Raw genomic sequence first — 26,980 nt, 5'->3', positions numbered from 1 at the left:
TCATGATACTGTGAACATTGTAGTATTAGTAGTAGGGAAAATTGTCAATCAACCATGGTATATTGACTGACAGTAACCCTACATGCAAATTTATTAGGCCATATGAATTTATGTAATGTCAAATTGGCTATAATGAAAAGGTATTGCAGAATTTATTATTTTATTAGCTCATAAAGCAGGCGAGTAGTTGACTGCAAGCTGACTGCTATCTAACACATGTTTACTTGAGGTTGTTTCAACACAGTTAGAAAGATTTTCATGAATGAAAATAGGTCTCTTACTTGTGAAAGTCCGAAGTTCGATTCTCGGCTCGGCCAACGCGGAATCAGAGGAATTTATTTATGGTGATAGAAATTCATTTCTCGATATAATGTGGTTCAGATCCCACAATAAGCTGTAGGTCCCATTGCTAGGTAACCAGTTGGTTCCTAGCCATGTAAAAATATCTAATCCTTCGGGTCAACCCTAGGAGAGCTGTTAATCAGCTCAGTGGTCTGGTTAAACTAAGATATACTTTTTTTCTGTAAGTGACACAGTTGATGACCCAGCACTGGGTGCCTGAAGTGGCTTTGTTGCTGCTGGTCTCTTTGGTCGCTGCCACTGCCATTTCTGAGAATCAACCGATGACAATGGTGCCTTACATACACGCGATCATCACATGTATGTCCAAATAAGTATATCTTAGTTTTACTAGCCCACTGAGCTGATTAACAGCTCTACTAGGGCTGGCCCGAATGATTAGATATTATTTACGTAGCTAGGAACAAACCAATTGGTTTCTTAGCAAGGGGACCTACAGTTTATTGTGGGATCTGAACCACTTTATATTGAGAAATGAATTTATATCACCAGAAATAAATTCCTCTGATTCCACGTTGGCCGAGTGGAGAATCAAACTTCCGACCACCAGACTGGTAGACGAACATAAAAACCACTCGTCCAACGAGGAACTGCTTGTCTGTCCAATCTCTTCTCTGTAGTATATCTATAAGTGAGTCAGTGTGTATTGTAAGTGGAGGCAAGGATGTGAAGGGAGTTTTTGAGTGTGTGGCTCGCTGTTGATGTCCTTTGCGTTTAACTCCAGGTGACACATTCAGTAAATCAGGAAACCTCATGACTCTCTAGCTATGGAAGATCAAAGTCAGCGTTTCATTTTAAACTTAATAATCATGCAGAAGGTATGTATAAGTTGTGATAATGTTATCTTGCTTTCTAAGTCTATTATGAGCCAATGCTCCAGTATTCTTAACCGTAAAAATAGAACGAACCATTGTCCTTTTCCTTTGAAAACTAAAACAAAAAGGCGGTCGGTGATGCTTCAATGCTTTCTTTCCTCGGAAACATTCAGAACGAGATGCGGTATTACTCTCATGTTTAAAAGAGCAAAGGCAAGGCCTAACATGGCTTCCTTCTCAAAGGAGAACGGTAAAGAAAACGAAATGCTACTAACCTCTCGACACACCATGTTACCGCTCACCATTGGTCACTGGAATCGTGTTTTGAAAATTTGAACGTGTGGTTCTCTTCTAGTTGCTATAATTCCCTGTCTAAATCTTTATCCTTTTTTTGGTACTCAAAGGTGTTTTAATTCTCCGCTAAGTTTGATCATCTACTAACTTGATTTTGCTCTCATATCACTTTTTATTAGTACTATAATTCATTGTATGTTTGTGATTGAAAATCTGTTCATAAAAATATTTGTTTCGCCGATGGTTAGTGCAATCTCTTTGTGCATCGCTTTGTTTTGCTCAGGTAATAGTGAAAGTGAAGGGAAGAACTTGAACTCCTCATTAATATTGTAGACAACCGGGTTGCTAATGTAAGCAAAACCTTAATATTTCGATTACTATGACTTGAGTCTCAGGACAATTCCATTTTCGCTCGTACGTTGGAAGTTATTCCCGATAGTTTTTATTATTATTATTAATTTTATGCTTTTTTGATCCAGAAAACCGCAATGAAAATATATGATACTGCTGTTGTTAGGCTACTTTGAATGAAAGCAACAGTAGGTGAAGGCAGACTGCAGCCAGCCTTAACATACACATGTATTTATTTATTGACATTTAGGTTGCTGCCATTCAGTTTTTGTCTTTTTTTCCCTTTTCTTTCTTTTACTTTACAAGAAACAATGACACAGCGCTACCCAGCAAGTTCTTTTGTTTCACGTTACAAGATAAATATTCTTTTTTTTTTTCCATCTCATTCCCTGTTTCAGGGGGAGACGCTGGGTAGAAATGGAGAGGTTGTAAATGTAGGGGAATTTCTCCAGGGAACGCAGCAGACACCGAGAACTTTTCAGTCAATGGAAGACATATTTTATGGGGGTCTTACGGCATTTCCCCTTCGCACATAGACACATACACACACACACACACACGGTCTTAGATTATTTATGGGTAGTTCTCCCGTCTCCCTTGAGCACGAATGAATACTTATTCTTGCGTTAGAGACCCATGTCTACTGAAAACAACCTTCTTCCATATTCCTTTCCTCCTGAGTAAAAAGCATGCACAGCTATAGTAGATTCACATCACCGGTGCATCTGATGTCTAAGCCAGTCCCTTACGACGCTCCTAATTGGCTGTTGATAAGCCAATCCGGGGCTGGAAACTCTCAGTCTCCCTCAAGAGTTCATATAGGCAGGATGTATGTTCCACCTCTCACGAGGGATACGTCATTCAAAAGCATCCCTCAGGAGAGGGGGAACATACATCCTCCCTATATGAACTCTCGAGAGAGAGACTGAGAGTTTCCAGCCCTGTGATTGGCGTATCAACAGCCAATCAGGAACGTCGTAAGGGACTGGCATAGACATCAAATGCACGGCTGATGTGAATCTACTATAGTACTACTGCAACAGTAGTGTCAAAGAGTTCATTAAAAAAAATAACTAGTGATTTGTAATGAAATATGACTACTTGTTCCTGAAACCGAACGTAAGTAAGAACTCAAGTTCTAATAATATTATTTTATAACATAATATGGTGCAGAAGCTTGAAACAAAGATTCAATGAAAAAGTCCAATATCGCAGTATCTTTTCGACGAATACGTGTCTTGCATTATGGCCGATGAGTTATCATGTTCTGATATTCTGAAAAAAGCAGAAAAATGACTGAATTCTTTAATATCTCGGAAATTTGTAGTAAATGTTATTTGAATTGTGCAAACAGCTGCTGATTTGTAACAGCAGACGAGAAGACTATTATGGTAAAATGTTCCAATCACGTACGGTCCCCATTAGCATTAGTATTTGAATTACTGATGCCAGAATTACAGAGAGGTTTTCTTTGGGAAAGCAAATTTTCTGCATTGCGAGACATTGTACCTGTAAGTTCAATAATACATTTGTTATTGGTGTAGACCAACTCTGGCTGGATTTGCCTTTCAAGCAAATTATTTTCGTGAAAGATAACAACTTAGGCCCGATAGAGAAATATTTAAAGAAATATTAAAGACTAATCAGTACAGTTTTAATGGAAACAGTTCAAGTTTGAAGACTTACAGGCAATGTTGGTGGTCATTTGTTTTATCAGCGAAACATAACGTATTAATTGAGCCCCATTTCCTAATTAGTTTTAGTGTTTAAATAGGTACGTAGAAAGGTCGACCTTGGTACCTGGATGTTCGGCTGAATAATGCCAAGCTACCGATGGTTTTAAACGTCAAGCAGTATTCCGGATATTCACGAGAAAATTCTCAAGCCCTTTCGGCTTGTCTACCGCACTCGTTTATAATTTCTGATTTTTCAACATAGATATCATAATTTGTTTGCGTCTACATAAAGTATTAGAGTCTTGGGCTGTTCTTGCACTGCACTTGCACTTACACATTCAGTTTAGGAGATATTCCCAACAATCTTATAACTATAGTCGGTTTCATTTCAACTATTCCACGCACGGGCGAAGATGTGGCACGTGCGCAGTGGTAGTATGTGATTGGCTGACATTCAGTGTTTCCGATGTCGTTGGTTAATTGTGATAAATATTAAACTATTTCTTCAGTTACATATTTGGTAATTTATATATATTCAAAATCTCCTCGCCCCTTCTTAGATAAATCATATCTATCATTCATACTTTACTCTATGTACAGTTTCATTGCATGCATAAAAAAAAGAAGAAAAAAATTACACCAGAGTAATATCAAAGTTCGGAAACTGAAAAATAAACTTTGATATAGTTTACTACCACGAGAACATAAATTATGGCTCAATGAGGTTAGGCTTATACTACTGATTCGCCGTGTATTTTATTCTACTGGGCTTCTTAAGCACACATTGATTCCATTTCAGTTAGAATTACTTTTTTTATTATAAATTGGTCTAATGCCCATTAATGAAAACAAAAATATGTATGCCTAATCTAGTATTTTGTGCCGTATGCATGTCATCAACACTCCACGATGAGATAAACAAAGAAATGTTTTGTAAAGACCATCGTTCGTTTGCTTTTGACCTGAGCAGACTGTTTGTTGAAAGCCCGTCTTTCTTGAGCTTGTATTTTTATGTTGTCGATACAAATCGGCATGTTTATAATCTAAATGAGGCATGAGGTTTGTTTGTTTATATAAGCGTTCAGATGTATTGCTTAGGGAATAGTCAGAATGTTTATCGCAGCAATCGGGAACATTAATTTCAGTCAAACGACAAACGAGAGCTCTAGCAATGCGTTTGCTACATATACCTAAAACCTACGTTGGTGAGTAAAGAAAAAGAATGGCAGAGACTAGTTCTAGTAACTTACCTAAAAATAACAGTGTCCAACTTTCTCAATAAATAAACCAGTGGGACGGGTTCTTTAACGAAAGTGGTACTATAAGAATGATGCTTTCTTTGTTTTGAAAATACCAAAGAAAGTTAGGTTTTTTGTCGCGGTAGCTTTTAAGAAATGGTCCTGAATTACATATTATTATACTATACAATTGTCAAGCATTCTTTATATCTGGACCGGTGTATCCTGGATCACAAGCTCTAAACTTGTGAAGGAAGAAGCTTATAAAAAAACAGCGATCGTTTTACTGAATTGTAACTCTGAAAATAACTTGTGATTATAATTGAGTTTTCATTATACATCAAATTTCGGACCATTTTCAGTCTTGAGTTTTAGGTATCTAAAGAGAGGAATTGTTATTTTCTATTTCAGTTTTAAATTTTATGAATTGAATTACCATAAAATGAGAAATGAAAAAAATTGATGCAAAGTACGTCATTAAAACATTCCATGAATATGCTTACCAGAACTGGATTTTTAAAAGAAACTAATAGATAAACTGTACATGCCAGTTAATCGAAGTGTATCTGTTCAACGTTTAGAATTGTGAATATTATATTATGTATTTATTGCTTGTGGCATGTTTATAAGCAAATTTTGATTTTGCTCTGAGAAATTTGTTGCTGTTTTCTAGTATATATATTTTGCCTAACGTGTTTAGATGGTGATTCGAAATGCTGAAGATTAACCTCGATTTTCGCCTTCCTATCTTACAGGTACCAACGAAGGCCGAGATATTTTTCGGAGAGGACGAGTCTCACTATCACAAGCAGCCCCTGAGTTCGACATCGACCTGGCCTGAAAACCTCCCCGTTGGAGGTCACAATATAACCCTTGACCTCAGACATCGAACGGGGAAAGTCCTCAAGGTTTTCCTTCACTTCACCGGCCCATGGCTGGCTATCAGTGAAGTCTACTTTGAGAGTGGTAAGTGTGACCTCCAGTCTCATCTATTCTTTTATGTTTGGTCTTGACTATTCACTGCTTTCTTAAGTGTATGGCCCTTAATTCATGTCAATTTGATTTTTATATCAACGTTTGACTAGTATACTTTCAAGCTACGACTCTTTACGCTGAAAATTAACGATTCAGATGGTTGTTTTTCGAGAACTGGTAAATGATTTAGAAATAAAACATATATGCTCTCTTTCTTAGTGATAAACCAGCAAATTATCGAGTTTTCTCATGTTTATTTTTTACATAATGCATTCTAGAGTGTTCCTGTAAATCCTTAGAATTACTTCATAAGTTTTGAATGTTTTATTAACTAAGTCAACTTTAGTTTTTATTCCTGAGAGCGTTAGTTCCTTATATGAGCTTTGAGGAAGTCAGGTTTTATTTTTGAAATGTAATTCGTAGTTAAAAATTTCCACGTGTTATTTGCATACTTAGTATTGCATTCCCCTTGCACGTGTTTATTGAAGTCTCAGGCATATATCTCTTCTCATTGCAGAGCCGTGTGTCTGTAACCTAACGGACTGGACAGATGGCGAGACCTCCTCTCCAGCAGAACACACAGCAGGTCGACGCGACGATTCCAGAGACGTTTCAGCAGTTTCTGCAGTGCACGCCCATACCCGCGCCTACATGGGCGTGGTCATTGGCTTTGTAGTGGCCGTGTTCTTGCTGGTAGCAGCCGGTTTGCTCATCTACGTGAGGCGCCTCAGGAAGAAGAAGTCGTCGCCTCACGTGCTCAAGAGTCCCCTCTCCGACACTGCCAGCGTCGCCTTCGACATGAAGAGCCTCCGGCTGGCCACGAGCTACTCGGGCGCTGGTGCTGCCATGTACGGCCCCGTCGCTGTGCCTGACGAAGAGGGTTCCCTCTACCACGAACCTTACAAGACGCCACTCTTCAGTGCCTCCGAATACAGCGTCGCCACCATTGGGAGACACTTCAGCGATTTCAGCAAAGAGAGTGCTGCAACACCCGCCCACCAGAGCAACGGCAGTGGTGTCGTGGGCGGAGAATACGCAGTGCCTATCCTCTCCACGCCCCCACCACAGTTCAACACCAATGCCAGCACCCCGTTCAGTACAACGCCCATCAGCGCACCACCCACGCCCTTCACGCATGCTACAACTCCCCATTCTGCCTCATCTACGCCTTTCAGGTAATTGTCATAGTGAGATGCTAAAAATGCTAAGTTTATGAAGCTAATTACCTTGACGGATTCCTTCAGGTCATTTTGATGTGAAAACACAGGGGAGAGTTTTTGGAATGTCCTTTGTCATGTCCTTGTTCTGGGCCTAAGATTAAAGTTAGATTCTGTCTTCTACTTCTTAAATCTTCATATTATCGTCATTTTTTTTTAGCTCTGAAACCCATTGAATGTTTATATGATTTATAATTGTGATATCCACCAACCTGAATAAACTCGATAACATTAGACCAAAACAGTACCAAGAAATAGGTCAGGCTATTGAATGTGGCTTTCCGATTTATCAATTATACGACACTAAAACTTCATTTAAAGCACATCATGAACAATGAGATTGCATTGTTTGTCTTGTTATTAAGGGAAATAAAATCAGTACGTGAATGTTCAAGTGGACTTATCAACATAATTTCCCTTGGTGTTTGTTATTCACAAGATGTAGTCGAATTAGATACCAAGTGATACTTGTAACTATACATACATACACAATATATATATATATATATATATATATATATATATATATATATATAATATATATATATATATATGTTGACATAGAAATCGTATGACACCGCCCTCGAGTCACTTTCACGCATGCGTACTCGTCTCCTCATTACGCCTTCAGCTTTCATCACAGTTTATCAGCATTTTCAGAAATGCGCTAACAAGTCTTTACCGCCTCGGAGATTTCTTAAATACATCAACATTTTCTAAGCATTCCATTATCTTCGCTTGACATATTTTAATGCTCCCTATAATATATTCATTGTCCCGAAGGAGCTGTTTACACACACATACACACGCAATCACAAACAATATTTGTATGTTGTATGTTGGTGTGTTATAGAATTCCGAACTGCATGCCCGACTTAGACAAAAATTTTGCCCGTCATCATTTGGGCCAATTTAGGCACCGTCCCATTCCCCTATCCCCATCCCCCTTACCTTTGTAACTCTTGCAGCAAATAAACTCTACAGGTTTAGCATACCTCATTTCATGTACTTGGGACCATAGAAATTATTATTGAAAATACTTCTCTGTCACCACAGTGATACCTGTAATACAATGATTCTACTGTATCTGGGCGTAACTTTAAATTCATACGGAGAAAGACAGGAGACTGGAATACTTTTCTAGATGAGGTGGATACATCTTAGGAGGTTGGATGCCCTTTTGATGAGGATGCATCGGTAGGGATTTATCCTATGTTCAGGATCTAGACATTACTTCCCCGCCCTTCAGCCGTTTATATGCTTGTGTGCAAAGTCACTTTGGTTGACGCAAAGTTCTATTGTTTCGTGTCTCTGCTTTCGAATATATCTGAAAAGGATGAAAACTGCGTTCTCGTCTTCCCAATTAATCTTGACATCTTTAAGAGGACTATACTAAAGTACTTAGATTTCAATCGTTTTTTAAATGGCGATGTCATAAACTAAGCTTCACGATTACTCGTTGCATTTAATACGTTGTACACCGAGTAGCCAATATTAATGTTAAAATTTGAGCTATAATGATTAGTGCCTTTGTGATTTCATAATGAAAGAAACATGCGCTTCCAGGTACGTAGCAGTAATGAAAAAATATTTGGCAACTTGGCGACGAGTTCGAAAGCTAAATGGCAACACTCAGCGAAGAACATGCTGACGTGACGAAGTTTTAAAATTACTTTGTATAAAAGATCCTATTGTGCTTCAGAAAAAAGTAAAAATGAAAACCCGCATTTACTGAAGTCACTAAGAGAAGTTCGATTTGTTGTTAGAATGGAAATTTCGTGCATAATTGACGCCAGTTTTTACGCTAAAACTTGAGTGGGTCCGCTATGTACAATTTTCCCCCCTAAGTCAACAGCAGAATCACTCTGCAGTCATTGTGACTTGCTTCCGATGTTGGAAATTGCTGATTGAAAATAGATGATATTTTGATATTCCGTCACCCAGCTGAAAAATGAAATCGCACTGAAAATTGAGTAGCCTTCTAATAGATATATTTATTCATCAGCAGATTCTGATTCAGCATCGAACACCTGATGCTTCTATGCGTTTGTGATCCTCTTATTGATGAGGTCATTACGCAGCCGATATTCATTTGACGTCCATTTCAAAAGAGCTTGAAAATCCCGCTTTTCTAGATAGGCCCAAAGACAATAGTCGGACGCGCATCGAACATCAGAATGACGCAGGCGACGGCAAATCTCATCATTTATTTAAAGTAACTCACTGATGAACAAATAAAAGAGTCAGTTTTAGAATATCATAAGTCTGTGTTGTTCAGTGTAAAGCACAGCTCTCTTTGAAGTGTCAGCTTCCTTTTTATTTTAGGTGTGATTAAATGATTTGCATAAAAGTTGCCACGGCGTTTGATCTCTTGTTCCGTTCACAAAATGTTTAGACAATAAACGGGGGAATGTTTTTCTTTAAAATCGAACACTTTTGGACCCAAATTCAGAATATATATATATATATATATATATATATATATATATATATATATATATTATATAATTACAATATATATTCATTATATAATTAGTGTATGGTTCGTCACACTTGAAGCATAATAATCTAATAAAGTTAAATAGGTATCTGTGTGAGTAGCTTTAGACTTGTTGCCCTCTCTATATATCATTCTGGCTGTTAGTATTAAATCTCTGTGATTTTTATTCATAAATGACCATTTATGAGTGAAATTTTGATTGAGACCATTGAAGTGGATCAGTACATCTAAAGTAGTTATTATATATCCATCAGACCCTTATTGAGTTGGGTGTCATTTTCTTCACCTACGAGCCTCTTGAGTTTCACTATAGGAAACATTTATGTGCATTACTTTGTAGGAAGTTAACTAAATTTGGAATAAATCGAAAGTTTTTAAGTAAGCTTTCGCAGAGCACATTCTTGTACTCTGAATGCTTAAATAAAAACTTCCAATTTTTTCAAATTCTAGTGGGCTTCCTACAACATAATGTTTTAGTGCACGGATACAGTGTTTATAACTTTGCTTTATGTACATTCACTTCATACAAGTGAATGAAGAAGCAGTTGGAACATTTATAAACAAGTTAAATGCAATAATTCACGTAAAAGATAAATGGAGTTTTAATTTCTATTTTATTTTATTTATTAATTTATTTTCTTTTTTTTGGACAGCACTTCAGGCCCAGTACCTCCTACAACTCTTCCTCCAAATGGGTTTCCATCTATGATGAGACTGTGTCCTGCCCCGCCCCCGCCGCCAGTACCCCCACCACCTGAGAAATACCTCACACCACCTGTTATTTGTAAGGTATGTCATTTTTTGTTCTTTATTCTTCTTTCTTTTAGAATGAGGGTTTACAGGATTACTTGTCCAAAAGCCAACTAGCTGGTGATGTATAACGAATTATAGAAAGGAATAGCATATTGAACCAAACAAAAACTTCTTTCGGTTTTCTTCTGAGGATGGAAAAAGAAATTCACAAAATCACCGCGTTTAACTTGTTTATTTATAAGTATTCACATAGTATATTACTCAGAACTCGAGTACTTTCAGGCCCTATCTGTGGCCCTTTCTCAAACTACACATCTCTTCTGAAAGGGCCACAGATAGGGCCTGAAAGTACTCGATTGCTGAGTAAAATACTATGTGGATACTTTCAAGTAAGCAAGTTATACTCAGTAATTGAAAGGCATATTCTTACAGGTGCCCGTCCGATAAAGGAAAGGAAAAGGATAAGATAAGTGGGTGCACATTAGGTCTATTTTTATCAATTATCCTTATTAGAGAACGGCAATATGTGAAAGGGTAACAATCGGATACATAGACTTTATACACGACAAGACTGAAATAGAAGTGATAGTTCAGTGCAAGAATCTCTCAGAAGCTGTAACCATGGCGACCTCTACCACAACAGCTGCAACCATAGCAACATTCCTCCAGAAAAGTCTACGATCTCTCTCTCTCTCTCTCTCTCTCTCTCTCTCTCTCTCTCTCTCTCTCTCTCTGAGAATGCAGCTACAACAGTACGATCAGCAATATAAATCACATCGTTGCTTTACTTCTTCCAACCTGTCTATTTATCTAATATACCCCACCACCCTCTCTCTCTCTCTCTCTCTCTCTCTCTCTCTCTCTCTCTCTCTCTCTCTCTGTTACACTCATACCCTTCAGATTTCGCTTATGTACCCAATTATAGGCCAAGCACTCGACCTTGGATTATTACTGTTCTTGCTGAAGGAAAACATCGTTAGTCTATGAAAGAACTTCAATCGCCCAAATTGCCTGTTTATTCACAATAATGTGCTTAGCGGGTCGTGCGGTCGGTATTATAAATTAGTAGTCTTTATGTGTGACAGCCTTTTATTAGACTTCATAATGTCAGTAGGGATATTCCTAAACACGCAAAACATATAACACTTCAACATTAAACATGTTTCCATTGACACACCATGTATGTATATATATATATATATATATATATATATATCTCATATATCTATATATATATATAATATAGATAAATATAGAGATATATAATATATAATATATATGAGTATATATATATAGATATATATATATATGATATCTATATATATATATATAGATATATATATATATAATATATATATATTATGGGTCTAGGACTTTTTGTCTAAAACTCTTTGGTATAAACCACTTTAGTCTAAGACACTCTGGGCTAAAGACACTTTTGGCTAAAAACAACTTGGTCTAAAGACACTTTTGGCTAAAGATACATTGGTCTAAAGACACTTTCGGCTAAAGATACATTGGTCTAAAGACACTTTTGGCTAAAGATACATTGGTCTAAAGACACTTTTGGCTAAAGATACATTGGTCTAAAGACACTTTCGGCTAAAGATACATTGGTCTAAAGACACTTTCGGCTAAAGATACATTGGTCTAAAGACACTTTCGGCTAAAGATACATTGGTCTAAAGACACTTTCGGCTAAAGATACATAGTTCTAAAGACACTTTCGGCTAAAAACAACTTGGTCTAAAGACACTTTCGGCTAAAAACTCATTTTAAGCTGCACTATCGCCTTGGTCAATTTTATTAATTCATATCCTAAGGGAATACATGAAAGGTAATTCTCTCTCTCTCTCTCTCTCTCTCTCAAGACACTTTTGGCTAATAACTCTTCTTAGCAAAGCACTATCAGGAAATTGTTATTATGGTTTAATGACTTGTTTGTTTGTGAATGTTTCCTCGTTATGTTGTTCGGGTAGATCTCAATGTTTACAAGTTTTTCAGTTTATTGTTTCTTATTTTACTTTCTTCTTACAATTTGTGAAAACAATCCGAGGAAAAGATAAACTTTGCTATAATGGGCACTATTATACGAATAATAATAATAAAAAATAACTGCTAGGTATTGGCGATGTGAAGATCGAAGGTATCCCATCCGTCTTATCTTATGCAGAAATGACAAAGTTATGAAGACTTCAGATCACAACCATGCAGGCGGTAGCGAAAAAGTGTATATGTTCCAAGCATTAAACAAAATTAAAGAAAAAGCTATTAAAACATCAGAAACACCTGCTTCCTAACAATGCTTGCATCCCGCAAAATATTCGAAATTTAAGAAATAAACATTTCCGAATCTTCCAACATCCTTGGCTAATGTAGACGTTCAAGGTAGATTTTGAATAAGCATTGGAGGAGAAGACTTGCTAGTACATGATAGTGGACAAGATGATAGAGAGAGAATTTTGACTTTTGCAGAACCATCGTCTATACAACAGTTAGGTTCATCAAAGCACTGGTTCGGTGATGGAACATTTGAAACATCCTCTTATTTTTGTATTACGACCTGGGAAATCGGAAGAAATTTATATTAAAATGTTGCATGCTCTTGCTGAAGCTATGGAATATTACAGAAGTGTTTCCATTTTGTTACCTTTTTTTCAAAATTGTCATTTTTACATAATAGTCTTAGACCACAGCGTCATTAGACCAAAGTGTCTTTGGACCGAATCGTCTTTAGAGCAAGTTGTTTTTAGACCAAAGTTCCTTGGCCCAAAGTGCTTTAGACGAAAGTATCGTATCCCATATATGTGTATATATATATATATATATATATATATATATAATATATATATATATATCTATATATATATATGTGTGTTTTGTGTGTGTATGTATAGCCACAATGCTCTCTTAACTTCAAGAATTCTCGACGCTTTTTTTGGGTTTTTGGGGGGGATTTGCTCGTCTCTACAAAGTATTCAATTAAAAAAAAAAAAACACCAAAAAAAAAAAAAAAATATATATATATATATATATATATATATATATATATTATAATATATATGTATATATATATATATATATGTATATGGTGTGTGTGTGTGTGTGTGTATGTGTATGTATATGTATAGTGAGAGTCAATGGAAACATGGCTAATGTTGAAATGTTATACGACTAGTGTGCTTTAGGAATATCACTACTGGCATTATAAAGCCTAATATAAAGGCTATCACACATTATGATTGTTGATTTATAATACCGACCACGCGACCCGGCATATGACTCTTAAACAATTTACTGTGAATAAACAGACAATTTGAGTGATCTAAGTTCTTTCATAGACTAACGAGGTTTTACTTCAGCATGAACAGTAATACAAAAGAGAAATCTGGGTAGTATGAGTGTAGAGAGAGACACAGACAGACAGAAAGTATGTATAAAAATCTCCCCGTTGGCTACGATGGAATAGGATGGCCTATTCTTGTTCTAATAAATGAATATGAATTCGTCAGGTATAGATGTACATAAGAGCGTCAATAGACTTTAACCCTCTCGTGGTTAAGTGGGAAATGTGATCACTGAGACTAGTGATTTGGAAGTGTAATAGTCCGAAGACCCTATACATAGAAAATGGATGAACTGTGGCCAAGGTTAAATACTGTGTGGCAGGAAAACTAAATGGGGATTATGTAAAACTCAAGAAGGAAGTGATATGGAAAGCAGAAACTCTTTGTGTACAAACTTATAGAAATCGGACACCAAAGAACTGGTGAAGGTTGAATAAAAGGAAATGTTTTTTGGTGAATTTGCATGAACGAAGAGATCATGTAATACAGGAAGATGGATGAGGTAAGTGAAAGAGAAATAAAACAGGTAATGAATAAAGAACGGGTAAGACGAACAGGAATTTTATCAATGAGAATATTATTATTTTTTCCAGGATAGTTAAGTACACGGAGGAATGTTTATTAACAAATGGACCTCACAATAAGAAAATTCAAATTAAGAGATGCTCCTGACATTCTTTTCAGGGTAAATGAATTAGTAGTCGGAAGAATTTAGAATATGAAATAGACAAGAGAGGCAAGTTGAATGCTGCAAAAGTGCTGTGTTAGTGCAAGGTCAAGAATGGAGGTAACTGTTGACGACGTTAGCAGAGTAATTAGGTGGTTGAAGACTGATAAGCACCAGAAGTTGATGGAATTTCTAGTGAAGTGCTATGGTATGGTGGTAACAGTGAGCCTTAGTGGGTGACCAACGTTTGTATTGTATACGGATTCTGAAGCCTTGGATGAGAGGCATAATTGTTACTCCACAATCTAAAGATGAAGGTCACTTTGCAACTTTTAGAATTATTTTTACATGTCGCCTCCTTCTCACACCCCACCCTATTGGGGCTGAACTTGGACTTAAAGGGCATCAGGAGGGTTACTGTTCTTCTCAGCGACCTGAAAAACTATTGATTAAACACTTAATATTTGTCGTTTTCAGGTATTAATTACATGTGACTCCCATTCCACCCCTTCAATATCTGTCGTTTTCAGTTATTATTACACGTCACACCATTCCCACCCCTTCTGAACCCCCTTGCTATCAGGGCTGAACTTGGACTTCAAGGGCATTGGGATATTCACTATTCATCTCAGCAACCTCGAAAGCTATGGATTAGACAGCAATGTCTGTTGTTTTCAATTATTTTTACATGCCACCCCTTCTCACCCCCCCCCCCCCCCTTCCTATTGGGGCTGAACTTGGACTTTTAGGGCATCGGGAGGGTCACTACTCTTCTCAGCGACCTCAAAAACCATGGATTACACACTAATATCTGTCGTTTTGGTTACCTTTCCATTTCACCCCCCTTTTCACTCCCCTCCCAATTGGGGGCTGAACTTGGACTTAAATGGCATGGGAGTTTCACTAATCTTCTCTCCGACCTCGAAAACTAAGGATTAGACACTAATATCTGCCGTTTTCTGTATTTTTTTTTATATTTCCCCCTTTACGACACCCCGACCCCTTTTGGTGTTAGATGTGTTAACCTCACAGTGTTCATTCCTAGATGGTAAATAGTATGTATACCAAGTTTGGTTGAAATTGCTCAATGCATTTCAAAGTGTATGTGGAACACATACACACACACACTATAATATATATATATATATATATATATATATAATATATATATATATATATATATATATATATATATATAATATATATATATGCAAACAGAAAGAGGGGTGGAGTTGCAGTTTGTTAATCTGAGTTGTATGTACTTTAAGCAAAACAGACATAGAAAGAGGCTCTAGGTATAATCCAGGATGGAGATTTAAATTCTGTGTTGATGTGGCTTCAATAAAAGTAGACTCAAACAGATTTCTTTTTTGGCGATCTTTGACCCTGTGATTATCGAGGAATTATCCCAGTGAATAGCATCTTCTGTCTTAAGCCAATGATCCACAATGCTGTTATTTGTTAATCCTCTTGATATGGCATATTTGTAATGAAAGCATTTTACCTTTAGTTCTTTTGAAGTTTGCCCAATATAAATCTTATTACATTCTTTACAAGGAAAACTGTATACAATATTGTTTGAATTTGGTGGGCTATTCTTAATTAGTTTATTTCTCAAAATATTATTATGTTTAAATACTAAATTAATATCAATAGTTTTTAAAATGGGTACAGCAGCGATGAAATTAGGATGAAATGTGACACAGAAAGTATTCTTAATACTGGTTGGATTGTAATATGTCTTTTTTGCTTTATTTTTACAAAATTCAAATAAATATGGAGGGTAACAAAATCAACCTCATATTTTATCAATAATCTTAATTTGTTTAGCATGGTTAGAGTAAAAATGAATATATGGCAAGTTATAAGTGGGTTTCCTTTATACTTTAAAATAAATTTTTTTGTTATTTCTAATAACTAAGACATGCAAAAATGGTATAAAATTATTTTCTTCGTATTCCATCATGAATTTTATGGATGTTACAAGATTGTTAATTGTATGCACAATACAAAGACAATCATCTACATATCTAACCCAAAACACCTTAGAAAATAAATTTCTTGGAACAAGCCTAGATTCCAAAAATATTAGGTAAGAGTGACATAAGAGGGTTACCCATGACCATACCAAATATCTGTTGATAAAAATTATCATTGAAAGTGTATTTACAATTTTTTTATACAAAGGGGTACCAATTAATAATGACAGTAGTAGGTAATTCTAGATTATACGAGTCCAAATACTGCGATAAATAAGTAAGTCATCAATAAAGATGCTACATCAAAACTGGTTAATTTGTCAATACTGGATAATTCAATATGGGAGGGTCTAGCACAGAAATCAATGAATGGGAATTTGAAAGAGTACCTAGGATAGATGATAGTAATTTAACTAGAGATTTAGAAAGTTTATAGCTAATAGAACCGGTTGAACTGATAAGAGGATGAATAAGGAAATATCTTTCACGGTTTCTTGATTAATCGGCACATGTAAGGTAAAGATGGGCCAATCATCGTCACTTTCTCCTTTGTTGAACTGAATTCCTTTAGTTTAGTTTTTATTTTAGAAATGAAACTTTTTATGACATCAGCTAATGGGTCTTCCATAGCTTTTTTTAAGTACTAGAGTTAGATAGTACGTTTTCCATTTTCTCCGCATAACTAATTTTATCCATTACTACAAAACAATAGCTATTAACTTGGATAATTCTGCGATAATCTGCAGGGTCAAAGATCACTGAAGAAGGATTCTGTTGGAGTCCATTTTTATTGTAGCCACATCAACAAAGAATTTAAAACTCCATCCTGGATTATACCTTGATCCTCTTTCCTTATCTCTTTTGCTTAAAGAACACGCCACCCAGATCAACAAACTGTAACCCCGCCCCATCTTTCTGTTTTTGTTCATGAGGGTCTGTCAACTTTATTATGTTCAGTGTGAACTTGAAAATGTAGATTATACTACGAAAGTACTTGTTCCAAATCCCTGTTTCACTTACCTTTCTTCCTTAGATTTAAGGACATTCTCAAGTACGTGCTCCTTCGTGTTATATATATATATATATATATATATATATATATATATATATATATATATATACATATATATATACATATATATATACACACATGCATATATACATACATACATATATATATATATATATATATATATATATATATGTATATATATATATATCCATATATATATATATATATATATATATATATATATATATATATATATATGTGTATATATATATATATATCCAATGTAGCACGAAGGAACACGTACTTGAAAATGTCCTTAAATCTACGGTAGAAAGGTGAAACAGGGATTTGGAACAAGTAATTTCGTAGTATACCCTACATTTTCAAGCTCACACTGAACATAATGATATATATATATTACTATATATTATATATATTATACTGATATATATATATATAATATATATATGTGTGTGTGTGTGTGTGTGTGTATGTCTCTATGTATATGATATGCGTTAAGTTACAAATGTCCTTCAATATCTAATTCACTCAACCTTGGAATTAATATATTTTCTTATATGTTAACCGAAGGGGAATTTTTAGTTAATAAGAAATTCGTCGGCTCATGGGTGCGAACCATGGAACCAAGATTTCGGGACGTACAGTGAAGCTCTTTACCCACAAGGCTTTCCCGCTCAGGTATTCGTTGTTTAGAGTAGGCATCAATCCACCTCGACGTTGATAACTTTGTACTGCTTTTGTCGCACGTATGACATCACCGTGAGTCATATATATGCATGTAATTTTCTTTACTCTATCTTGTGATAAACTGAGTTAGATATTTAGCTAAACGTTCCATGTGCCATAATGTTAGCTGGCTTAATACAAATGCTTATGTTCACATAAGACATCGACAGCTTAAGAGCTTTGCAATTAGTAGTAATTGCTTTGTTGTCCTCCACACATACTGTCAATCGGAAGCTCATTATCTCTTCTTACCTGGAATATATCATGTGAATTATTTATAAATTGAGAAATTCGTGAATGTTATTTAATTACGTATTTTAATTTCATATGTATAATACAGTTAATTGATTACTTAATAATAATTGGAAACGCAAAACATAAACAACTATGTTTTAGAGGTACTTAATATATTTGCTACTACAAACCTTGCTGGTTATGCGTTTTGATTCTCTGTTTCCCTTAATTCAGCACTTTCCGACAGCTTTTCATTTTACAGCTTTTTCTTTTTTTTTCCCTTCCTACATTCTAAGAAATCGCAAACTCCTCATCAAATGCCACGAGTCTTACACCACCAGTTCTCAAAGCTTCATTATCCTGACACTTCGAATGGCTTATTGATTTTTAATGAAATGTGATTTTTTTTCACTGAATATCCTCTCTACATCCTCGCCTCTCCACTCTATTTTCTTCACCTTCAAGAATTCATTTGGCACAAGAGGTTAGGCGATATGAGGATCCGAAAAGCAGTGTTTCTATACTAAGTATTATGTTATTGAACTGGTGTCAGTAAGAGAGCAGGAAATAAATAAGGTTTCGTGGATGTTTCTATATTGCCTGGTTTAAGATAAAATGAGTTACTGATATACCTATTTTCTGTCACGTGTATGTCCGTGTATCAACAGAGAAGACCAACACTTTTTCTCTTTTGATTTTAGAGTTTTACAGGCATGGGATATAGACGGTAATATAAAAATGTACATTTCCCCAACCACTTTGTATATCCTTTTCCATCATAATATTCTGTTATTGGAAGTTACCGAAGAAAATGGGATATGTGAAATATTTTTTCCGTAAAAGAGAAAATACGTCAATATCGGCAAATTCCTACGAGAAGGGGAAACTGCCGATGCCAGTAATATAAATGCAATACCCTTTGATGTGCCGCCTCCGTTTTCGTATTCGGAGAAGGGCCGATTAAACGCACTCTCCATCGACAACCTGCGTGCGTGTGCCGAGTTCACCATCACCACGTGCTGTTTGTATATCGACACTGCCGAAATCGAAATGCATTTAAAGCAGGCCATGCCGTGGTAAGTCAAAATTCTCCCAAGGAAAAGACTTAGTCCATGAAAGTTCAAAATAGAGCTAAAACTTGATCGTCGAGGTGTTTTAGGGTGTATAACATTGCCGTGGGTAGATACAATGCTCCCGGGCACGTTTCCGTCGTATGTGGAAATACTTCCAAGGTAACATGCTGCTATAAAAGGAGTTACAAGGATTAGGATGTCTCAATGACCTGTTAGTCCAGCCGAGAAGACATCGAGTGCTCACTTATCTCTAGGAGCAGGTTTTGCTGCTCATTCACATTCACAGTGTCCTAATGATTTCGTCTAGCCTTCTTTTAAACTCTTCCACACTGTTGCTGTTTGCAACTTCTGGAAGAGTTGTCATGGGAGGGAAAAATGTCCATAATTATGTAAGGGTGTGTTGTCACGAGCAGCTGCAATCTCCAGAGGAAGATATTGCCATGAGAATCCAGTATATGCTCGCAAGAGGAGCGTTGAGAGGGTTCGGCGAAATAGCGTCAAGGAAGGTGCGGCCATCGAACAGCCTCATGTGGTGCCATGGGAAAAACAAATGCCTCCGAGGAAAGGTGTTTTGTTATCCTGAGAAAGGTAATTAAAATGCCTTTTAGGATGGTGCGTGTGCCATGAGAAATCTAAATGTTCTCAGAGGAAGAGGCACTCCAGTTTTGACTTCCAAAGGGGCTGCCGTCTTTTCTGACGTTTCAACTTCCCAGGGCAAAATCACCCTCTTAAGTGGGAAGTCAAGGTGCTCCTAAAAAGAGAACCCGCATAGCTATTTAGTTCATCTCGTCATCCTGTATCATGTGACGAGAGTAAGGTGCACTTACATGGATTTTTCTTTTGCCTATTGTAGTTGAAACTATTTTTACTAACTCTAACTAAAGGAAGTTTTACTACCAACGATTATTACTCATAACGTCAATTGAATTGATATTCAATGCAAGAGAAGTTATAAGAAGTTATGAAGATCCAAAACGTGGGTTAAGAATAATATTGAAGTTTCTTGGGAGGCTTCCAGTTACGCAGATACCTAGAGGAATCCAAGTGGACCATCAGCCCTTAATAATTCTGTTAACTAAGTGGTCCTGGAAGGCTTGATGAACGTAACAATTTTGCGGAGGTAAACAAAAAAGATCAGCTAGTTAATTTCTATATTATTCTATTAGGGTTTAAACAATCCATTCCAGAAGTCTCACGATGAGTTGAGTAGAGGCTTTGCCGTTAACCTTTTTGTGGTCAGAGCAGGAGCTGCACGAGAAAGAGGTGTTGAGACAAACTACTAGATAAAAAAAAAGCACTTATTCTCTAATCACAATATTACCGGTCCCCAATCTCTCTCTCTCTCTCTCTCTCTCTCTCTCTCTCTCTCTCTCTCTCTCTCTCTCTCTCTCTCTCTCTTTTGCTTGTAAATAACAAAAATAAGAAGGTTATATGATTTTTATAGCGTGGATGTTACCTCTGAGCGCTGCCCCAAAAGATCTTGAGTATCAGTTACTAATTCGAGATTGTGTAAACGATTTTCTCCTTTCCATAACTGAATCAGATAAACAAAATTATCGAAACTTCCTCTATCATTTATTATTATTATTATTATTATTATTATTTTTTTTTTTTTTTTTTTGCTCTATCACAGTCCTCTAATTCGACTGGGTGGTATTTATAGTGTGGGGTTCCGGGTTGCATCCTGCCTCCTTAGGAGTCCATCACTTTTCTTACTATGTGTGCCGTTTCTAGGATCACACTCTTCTGCATGAGGCCCGGAGCTACTTCAGCCTCTAGTTTTTCCAGATTCCTTTTCAGGGATCTTGGGATCGTGCCTAGTGCTCCTATGATTATGGGTACGATTTCCACTGGCATATCCCATATCCTTCTTATTTCTATTTTCAGATCTTGATACTTATCCATTTTTTCCCTCTCTTTCTCTTCAACTCTGGTGTCCCATGGTATTGCGACATCAATGAGTGATACTTTCTTCTTGACTTTGTCAATCAACGTCACGTCTGGTCTATTTGCACGTATTACCCTATCCGTTCTGATACCATAGTCCCAGAGGATCTTTGCCTGATCGTTTTCTATCACTCCTTCAGGTTGGTGCTCGTACCACTTATTACTGCAAGGTAGCTGATGTTTCTTGCACAGGCTCCAGTGGAGGGCTTTTGCCACTGAATCATGCCTCTTTTTGTACTGGTTCTGTGCAAGTGCCGGGCATTCGCTTGCTATGTGGTTTATGGTTTCATTTTTCGTATTGCACTTCCTACATATGGGAGAGATGTTATTTCCGTCTATCATACTTTGAACATATCTGGTTCTTAGGGCCTGATCTTGTGCGCTGTATCATTCCTTCAGTTTTCTTCTTTAGCTCTCCCCTCTGTAGCCATTGCCAATTGTCATCGCTGGCTAGTTCTTTAGTCTGTCTCATGTATTGTCCGTGCATTGGTTTGTTGTGCCAGTCCTCTGTTCTTTCTGTCTTTCTCCTGTCTCTGTATATTTCTGGGTCTTCGTCTACTTTTATTAGTCCTTCTTCCCATCACACTTTAGCCACTCGTCTTCACTGGTTTTCAGATATTGCCCCAGTGCTCTGTTTTCGATGTTGACGCAGTCCTCTATACTTAGTAGTCCTCTCCCTCCTTCCTTTCGTGTTATGTATAGTCTGTCCGTATTTGCTCTTGGGTGTAGTGCTTTGTGTATTGTCATTTGTTTCCTGGTTTTCTGATCTATGCTGCGGAGTTCTGCCTTCGTCCATTCCACTATTCATGCGCTGTATCTGATTACTGGCACTGCCCATGTGTTTATGGCTTTTATCATATTTCCGGCGTTGAGTTTTGACTTGAGTATCGCCTTGAGTCTCTGCATATATTCTTTCCTGATCGTGTCCTTCATCTCTTTGTTTTATATCTCCTCCTTCCATTATTCCCAGGTATTTGTATCCCGTCTCATCTATGTGTTTGATGTTGCTCCCATCTGGTAGCTTTATCCCTTCAGTTCTCGTTACTTTGCCTTTTTGTATGTTGACTAAGGCGCATTTTTCTATTCCAAACTCCATCCTGATGTCCCCAGATACAATCCTTACAGTCTGGATTAGGGTATCTATTTCCTTGATGCTCTTACCATACAGCTTGATGTCGTCCATGAACATCAGATGGTTGATTCTCTTGCGTCTTTTCTTGAGTTGGTACCCGGCATCCATCTTCTGTAGTACTTTTGTCATGGGAATCATGGCTATTATTATTATTATTATTATTATTATTATTATTATATTATTATTATTATTATTATTATTGTAAGTGATCTCAACGGGATAAAGATCCTAAGTTTGTAAATATTAATTATTAATTACTTATAAGTACATTTAACCTCTTAGTAAATATGACTTCATAAGATGACGATAGAAAGGCTTTTAAACTGGAGCAAGTTTCATTGGTCAGAAAACCAAAAAGTATCGTGGAAATGATTGGTAACAAGTGATCAGCGCTCATTACTATTATATTTGTTGTCGTCTCCCAATAATATTTGTTAAGACAAAGCATATATTCTCATTTAAGAAAGTACCTTACAAAAAAAGCTCTCATAGTGAATAATTATCACCATTAAATAAGTCTTACCTTTCAGCAAGATGAAAGATCACTCACACACACACACACATATATATATATAGCTATATACACATACACACATGTATGTGCGTGAGTGATCTTTCATCTTTGTGAAAAATAAGAAATATATAATGATGATAATAATACTCTCTATGATGATAATTTTTCGTAAGGTATACTCTTAAATGGGAATATATGCCTTGTTTTAACAAATATTATTTGGAAAGTACAACCATTTCAATAGTAAGAACTGATCACTTGTTACCTTTCATAGAATCTACAATACTTTTTGGTTTCTGACCAATTTAACGCACGCGGGTGTGTGTAATAACCTCTGTACCCTCTCAACTTCTCAAATTCCTCACACATTTTGGATACGCTTGTCACTACAAAACCTAAAATCCAAATGCAAGAATGTGGAGCAGTTCTATTGTCAGTACCAGAATTCAAACCCTCATCCAGGGTATCAGCATGAGGTGGAGTTATCGACCAGACCACGAGTATAGTCGAAGTATATTAGGTCTACCAATTTGTTTACCGAAATATGAGCGACTTGCGCATGACGTCATACGTAAGGCACATTACCTATAGTCGTGTTACCGCTTTCCTTTTATATTACATGATGCTTGAATCTAAGTTCACGAAAAGGATAGTTAAACTCCAAATTCCTTATTTACAGCAAACAAAAATTTATTTAGTAAAAATTATTATACGTAGTAAGGGAATTTTAGCATCAAAACTGGTACCTAGTACTAAACCCCAACCCCCCAAAAAAACTAATGTTCAAGGGGGCAAACCCCCCAAATCTCGATTTTTTTGTATTTTTGCTTTTCCGCGTTATACTCCTAAATTATGCATCTTATCGAGAACATTTTTATATACGAAATTAACGTAGATACAATTACCTTTCTAATGGTATATAATAATGTATACTTTGCTTTCTTAGTATAGTACCTATGTTTCAGCAAAGGTTGATGTTAAAACCATGGAAATACATTTTTTCGGAACTTCGTCTTTCAACTTCTTAAATAGGCATTTTCTGAAAACATTTTCGTTGCACTATTAAGATAAACAAAAATCTATATAATGGTGTATAAAAAAAAAATTCTATATAATGGTGTATAATGATATATATCTTACTCGATTTGTGAAGGTGATATATATGGTTCGTAAAGGGTTCCCAATTAAACTCCATATAGGAAGGGAATCTAAGGGTCGAACCGGGAAAAAATTTGTAACCAAATAATTCCATCACCAATATGTTCTGATAGGTCGTTATTATTAGCATAAAAACCGCTAACGTCTGGGACCTCTAGAAAAATTTATAGATGGGCAAAACCCCCTGAAATTACGATTTTTTTTTTAAATTTTTGCGTTATACTCCTTAATAATGCATTTTATGGAAAACATTATTAGATACGAAATTAAAGTAGATTAAATTACCTTTATAATGATATATAATGATGTATACTTTGTGGTATTATCATAGCGTCTATGATTCGACAAAGGATGATGTTAAAACCCTGAAAATACTTTTTTTTCCCGAATAACATTGTCAGTATAAATTGTCTGTATAATGGTAATGTATATTTTACTCAGTTTGTGAAGGTGGAAAATCACGGTTTTTGTTGCCAATGAAGTTACATAAGTGCAATATTTTCACGTTCGATATATGATACAAATCAAATAGTTTTTCGCTCTTGGAATAACAGTTTTTATGAATAAGATGATAGCCATTTTGACAAAAGCGAATTTTTAGATTAGAAATCGCCTCATTTGCTATGGGCCGACCTGACCCGACTGTAATTTTTTTTTTTTTTTTTTTTTTTACGCTTGAAAGTAAAAAAATACAAATTGACGAAAAACAATTTTTTTCTGAAAAATTTTGAACCAGTTATAATCCTCTGTAGTGTTTCCTATATTGACGGTCTCGCATTCCAGAACGAGTCTACATTTTTTAAGATGTTGTTAGATATACAAATTTCTGATGCAAGTTCACGCTCATCATGGGCTTTGATCTTGCCTGAAGCATTCGTTGACACTAAACTAAAATCCAATTGTTATTTTTATTTGTTTGCTTTATCATAAATTTGTGTAACTTTCTAATCCTACACACACACACACACACACACACACACACACACACACACACACCACACACATATATATATATATATATATATATATATATATATATATATATATATATATATATATATATATAGTTTGCAGCACCAGCATGATGATGTGGTCCACTCATATGTCTGCAACACCCCCCCCCCTCCCCCACCCTCGACGATGTTCTAATGGGGTCTGATTCAATTTTCGTGTTAGTATATATTCTACACGCTAATAAGTGAATCGCATAAGATCACTCCCTTCTGTAAACTGTAATGACTTCTTGACCTTGGATGACATACTCTCATTTGTTGTCACTACGTCTGTAACCTTATACAGATAAAAAATTCTACAGTAACTTTCTAGTTACTACCATCTAACAGCCCGCTGTCTCTCCTAAATATACAACAAATTTGCCACAGGTGTTTAACATCAGCAGTCCTTCACCAAAATAAGATATAAAGCTTTGAAAAGGCTTCATGAATGACGACGATTGTTTTTAGATACGTGTTGAGTCGTACTTTATTTTAAGCGCAATATTTCTTGAGATTCTGATTTAAATCTAACTGAAGATGAGTACAATCTGAGCGGCAGTCAGGGTATGCTTATCTGTGGATAGTTTTTTCCATAGCGATAAAAATTCAATAGGTAAATGAATAAATAAATAAAAAATAAAATAAAAACAAAATTCCAGCTGTCGTATTTCCAAAAATAACTATTACATCTTCTTTACAGAGCATGAACAAGTTGCTACAGTTTTTCTTTTGCTCGCCCGCCGACGCGCGATGACAGGTCCTCGGCTGAAGGGCACCGTTAGATTATGTTTATATTATATATATAATATATATATATATATATATATATATATATATATATATATTATATATATATTATACACATATATATGTGTGTGTGTGTGTGTGTATATATATATATATATATATATATATATATATATATATATATATATATATATATATATATATATATATTTGCATTAAGCTACAAATATCCTTTAATATCCAATTTGCTTTACTTCGGAATTAACATATTTTCATATATATTAAGCGAAGGGGAATTTTTTAGTTGATAATAATTTAGTCCTCTCATGGACTCAAACCAGCGAACAGAGGAGAAATCAGGTAATGTCATTGAAGTCTTGATATCTCCTCTGTCCGCTGGGTCGAATCCACGAGAGTACGAAATTATTATCAACTAAAAAATATCGAGGTAGAGTGAATTGGATATTAAAGGACATTTGTAGCTTAATGCATGCGTATGAACCACAGTAATGTGATAAAAATCCAAATATATATGGTAATACTGCAGGGCCGCGGTGTATGATTTTATATTGGGGAACTCTAGAAGAGACTGACTCTACTCGAAAATGCCTTTTTAAAGCGACAAATCTGATTAGGGATGGCACGCAACTATGATCAGGGAGTAGTATAAATACCTTAATAGAAACCTCTAACATTACTTTCAAAAGGATTGAAGGTAAACGTAATAGGTCCAATTACAAATAAAATTCTGTAAGGTAATCACGAGATTAAAATGACAGGAGCATAACTGGCTCCATGGCACTGAGACACTAATGACTACTTGTACAATATCAAAACAAAAGTGCCACTAGGTTGCAAAGCAAAAATACCAGTATATCTAATGATCGTATATGGTGCATTAAAATAGGAATCGAACCCATACAGTTAAAGAAATAAGCAACACTAAATGGTGGAACACCATAAGCAAGTTATGCTCCCACTAGAATCTCAGGAATACTATCCTAAGGTTTGGCACTGGCAGTAAAATGGCGAGTTGAACAACAGAAGGCGGCACACAACAGGGAGAGAGTCTACAGGGATCTGCAAAGCAGGCAACGTTGCAACACAAATACTAACAGTGGTAAACTTACGTAGAACGAGCAATGCATAAGAGAAAACTATGCAAAACACAGGATTTATCAAAGGTTCAATATTATGTTACAACGAAATAACTGTTAGCAAAAGTAGCAGTTCTAATTTCACTTCCACG

At 36.0% G+C, this 26,980-nt stretch overlaps 1 protein-coding gene across 2 annotated transcripts in view; it reads left to right on the top strand.

The window, feature by feature from the left end:
* The window catches only part of LOC135206608 (discoidin domain-containing receptor 2-like), a 1,678,822-nt gene that overhangs the window by 1,545,373 nt on the left and 106,469 nt on the right, over positions 1 to 26,980 (top strand). For both annotated transcript variants that reach the window (XM_064237944.1, XM_064237945.1), the window contains exons 8-10: positions 5,490 to 5,700; positions 6,227 to 6,884; positions 10,080 to 10,215. In XM_064237944.1, the coding sequence (XP_064094014.1) occupies positions 5,490 to 5,700; positions 6,227 to 6,884; positions 10,080 to 10,215 (1,005 nt within the window). The remainder of the gene's footprint in view (positions 1 to 5,489; positions 5,701 to 6,226; positions 6,885 to 10,079; positions 10,216 to 26,980) is intronic.

The sequence above is a fragment of the Macrobrachium nipponense genome, chromosome 31 (assembly GCF_015104395.2).
Source record: "Macrobrachium nipponense isolate FS-2020 chromosome 31, ASM1510439v2, whole genome shotgun sequence".
Lineage (NCBI taxonomy): Eukaryota > Metazoa > Arthropoda > Malacostraca > Decapoda > Palaemonidae > Macrobrachium > Macrobrachium nipponense.
Note: the sequence above shows the minus strand (reverse complement) of the source record. Positions and strands in the feature narration are given on the sequence as shown.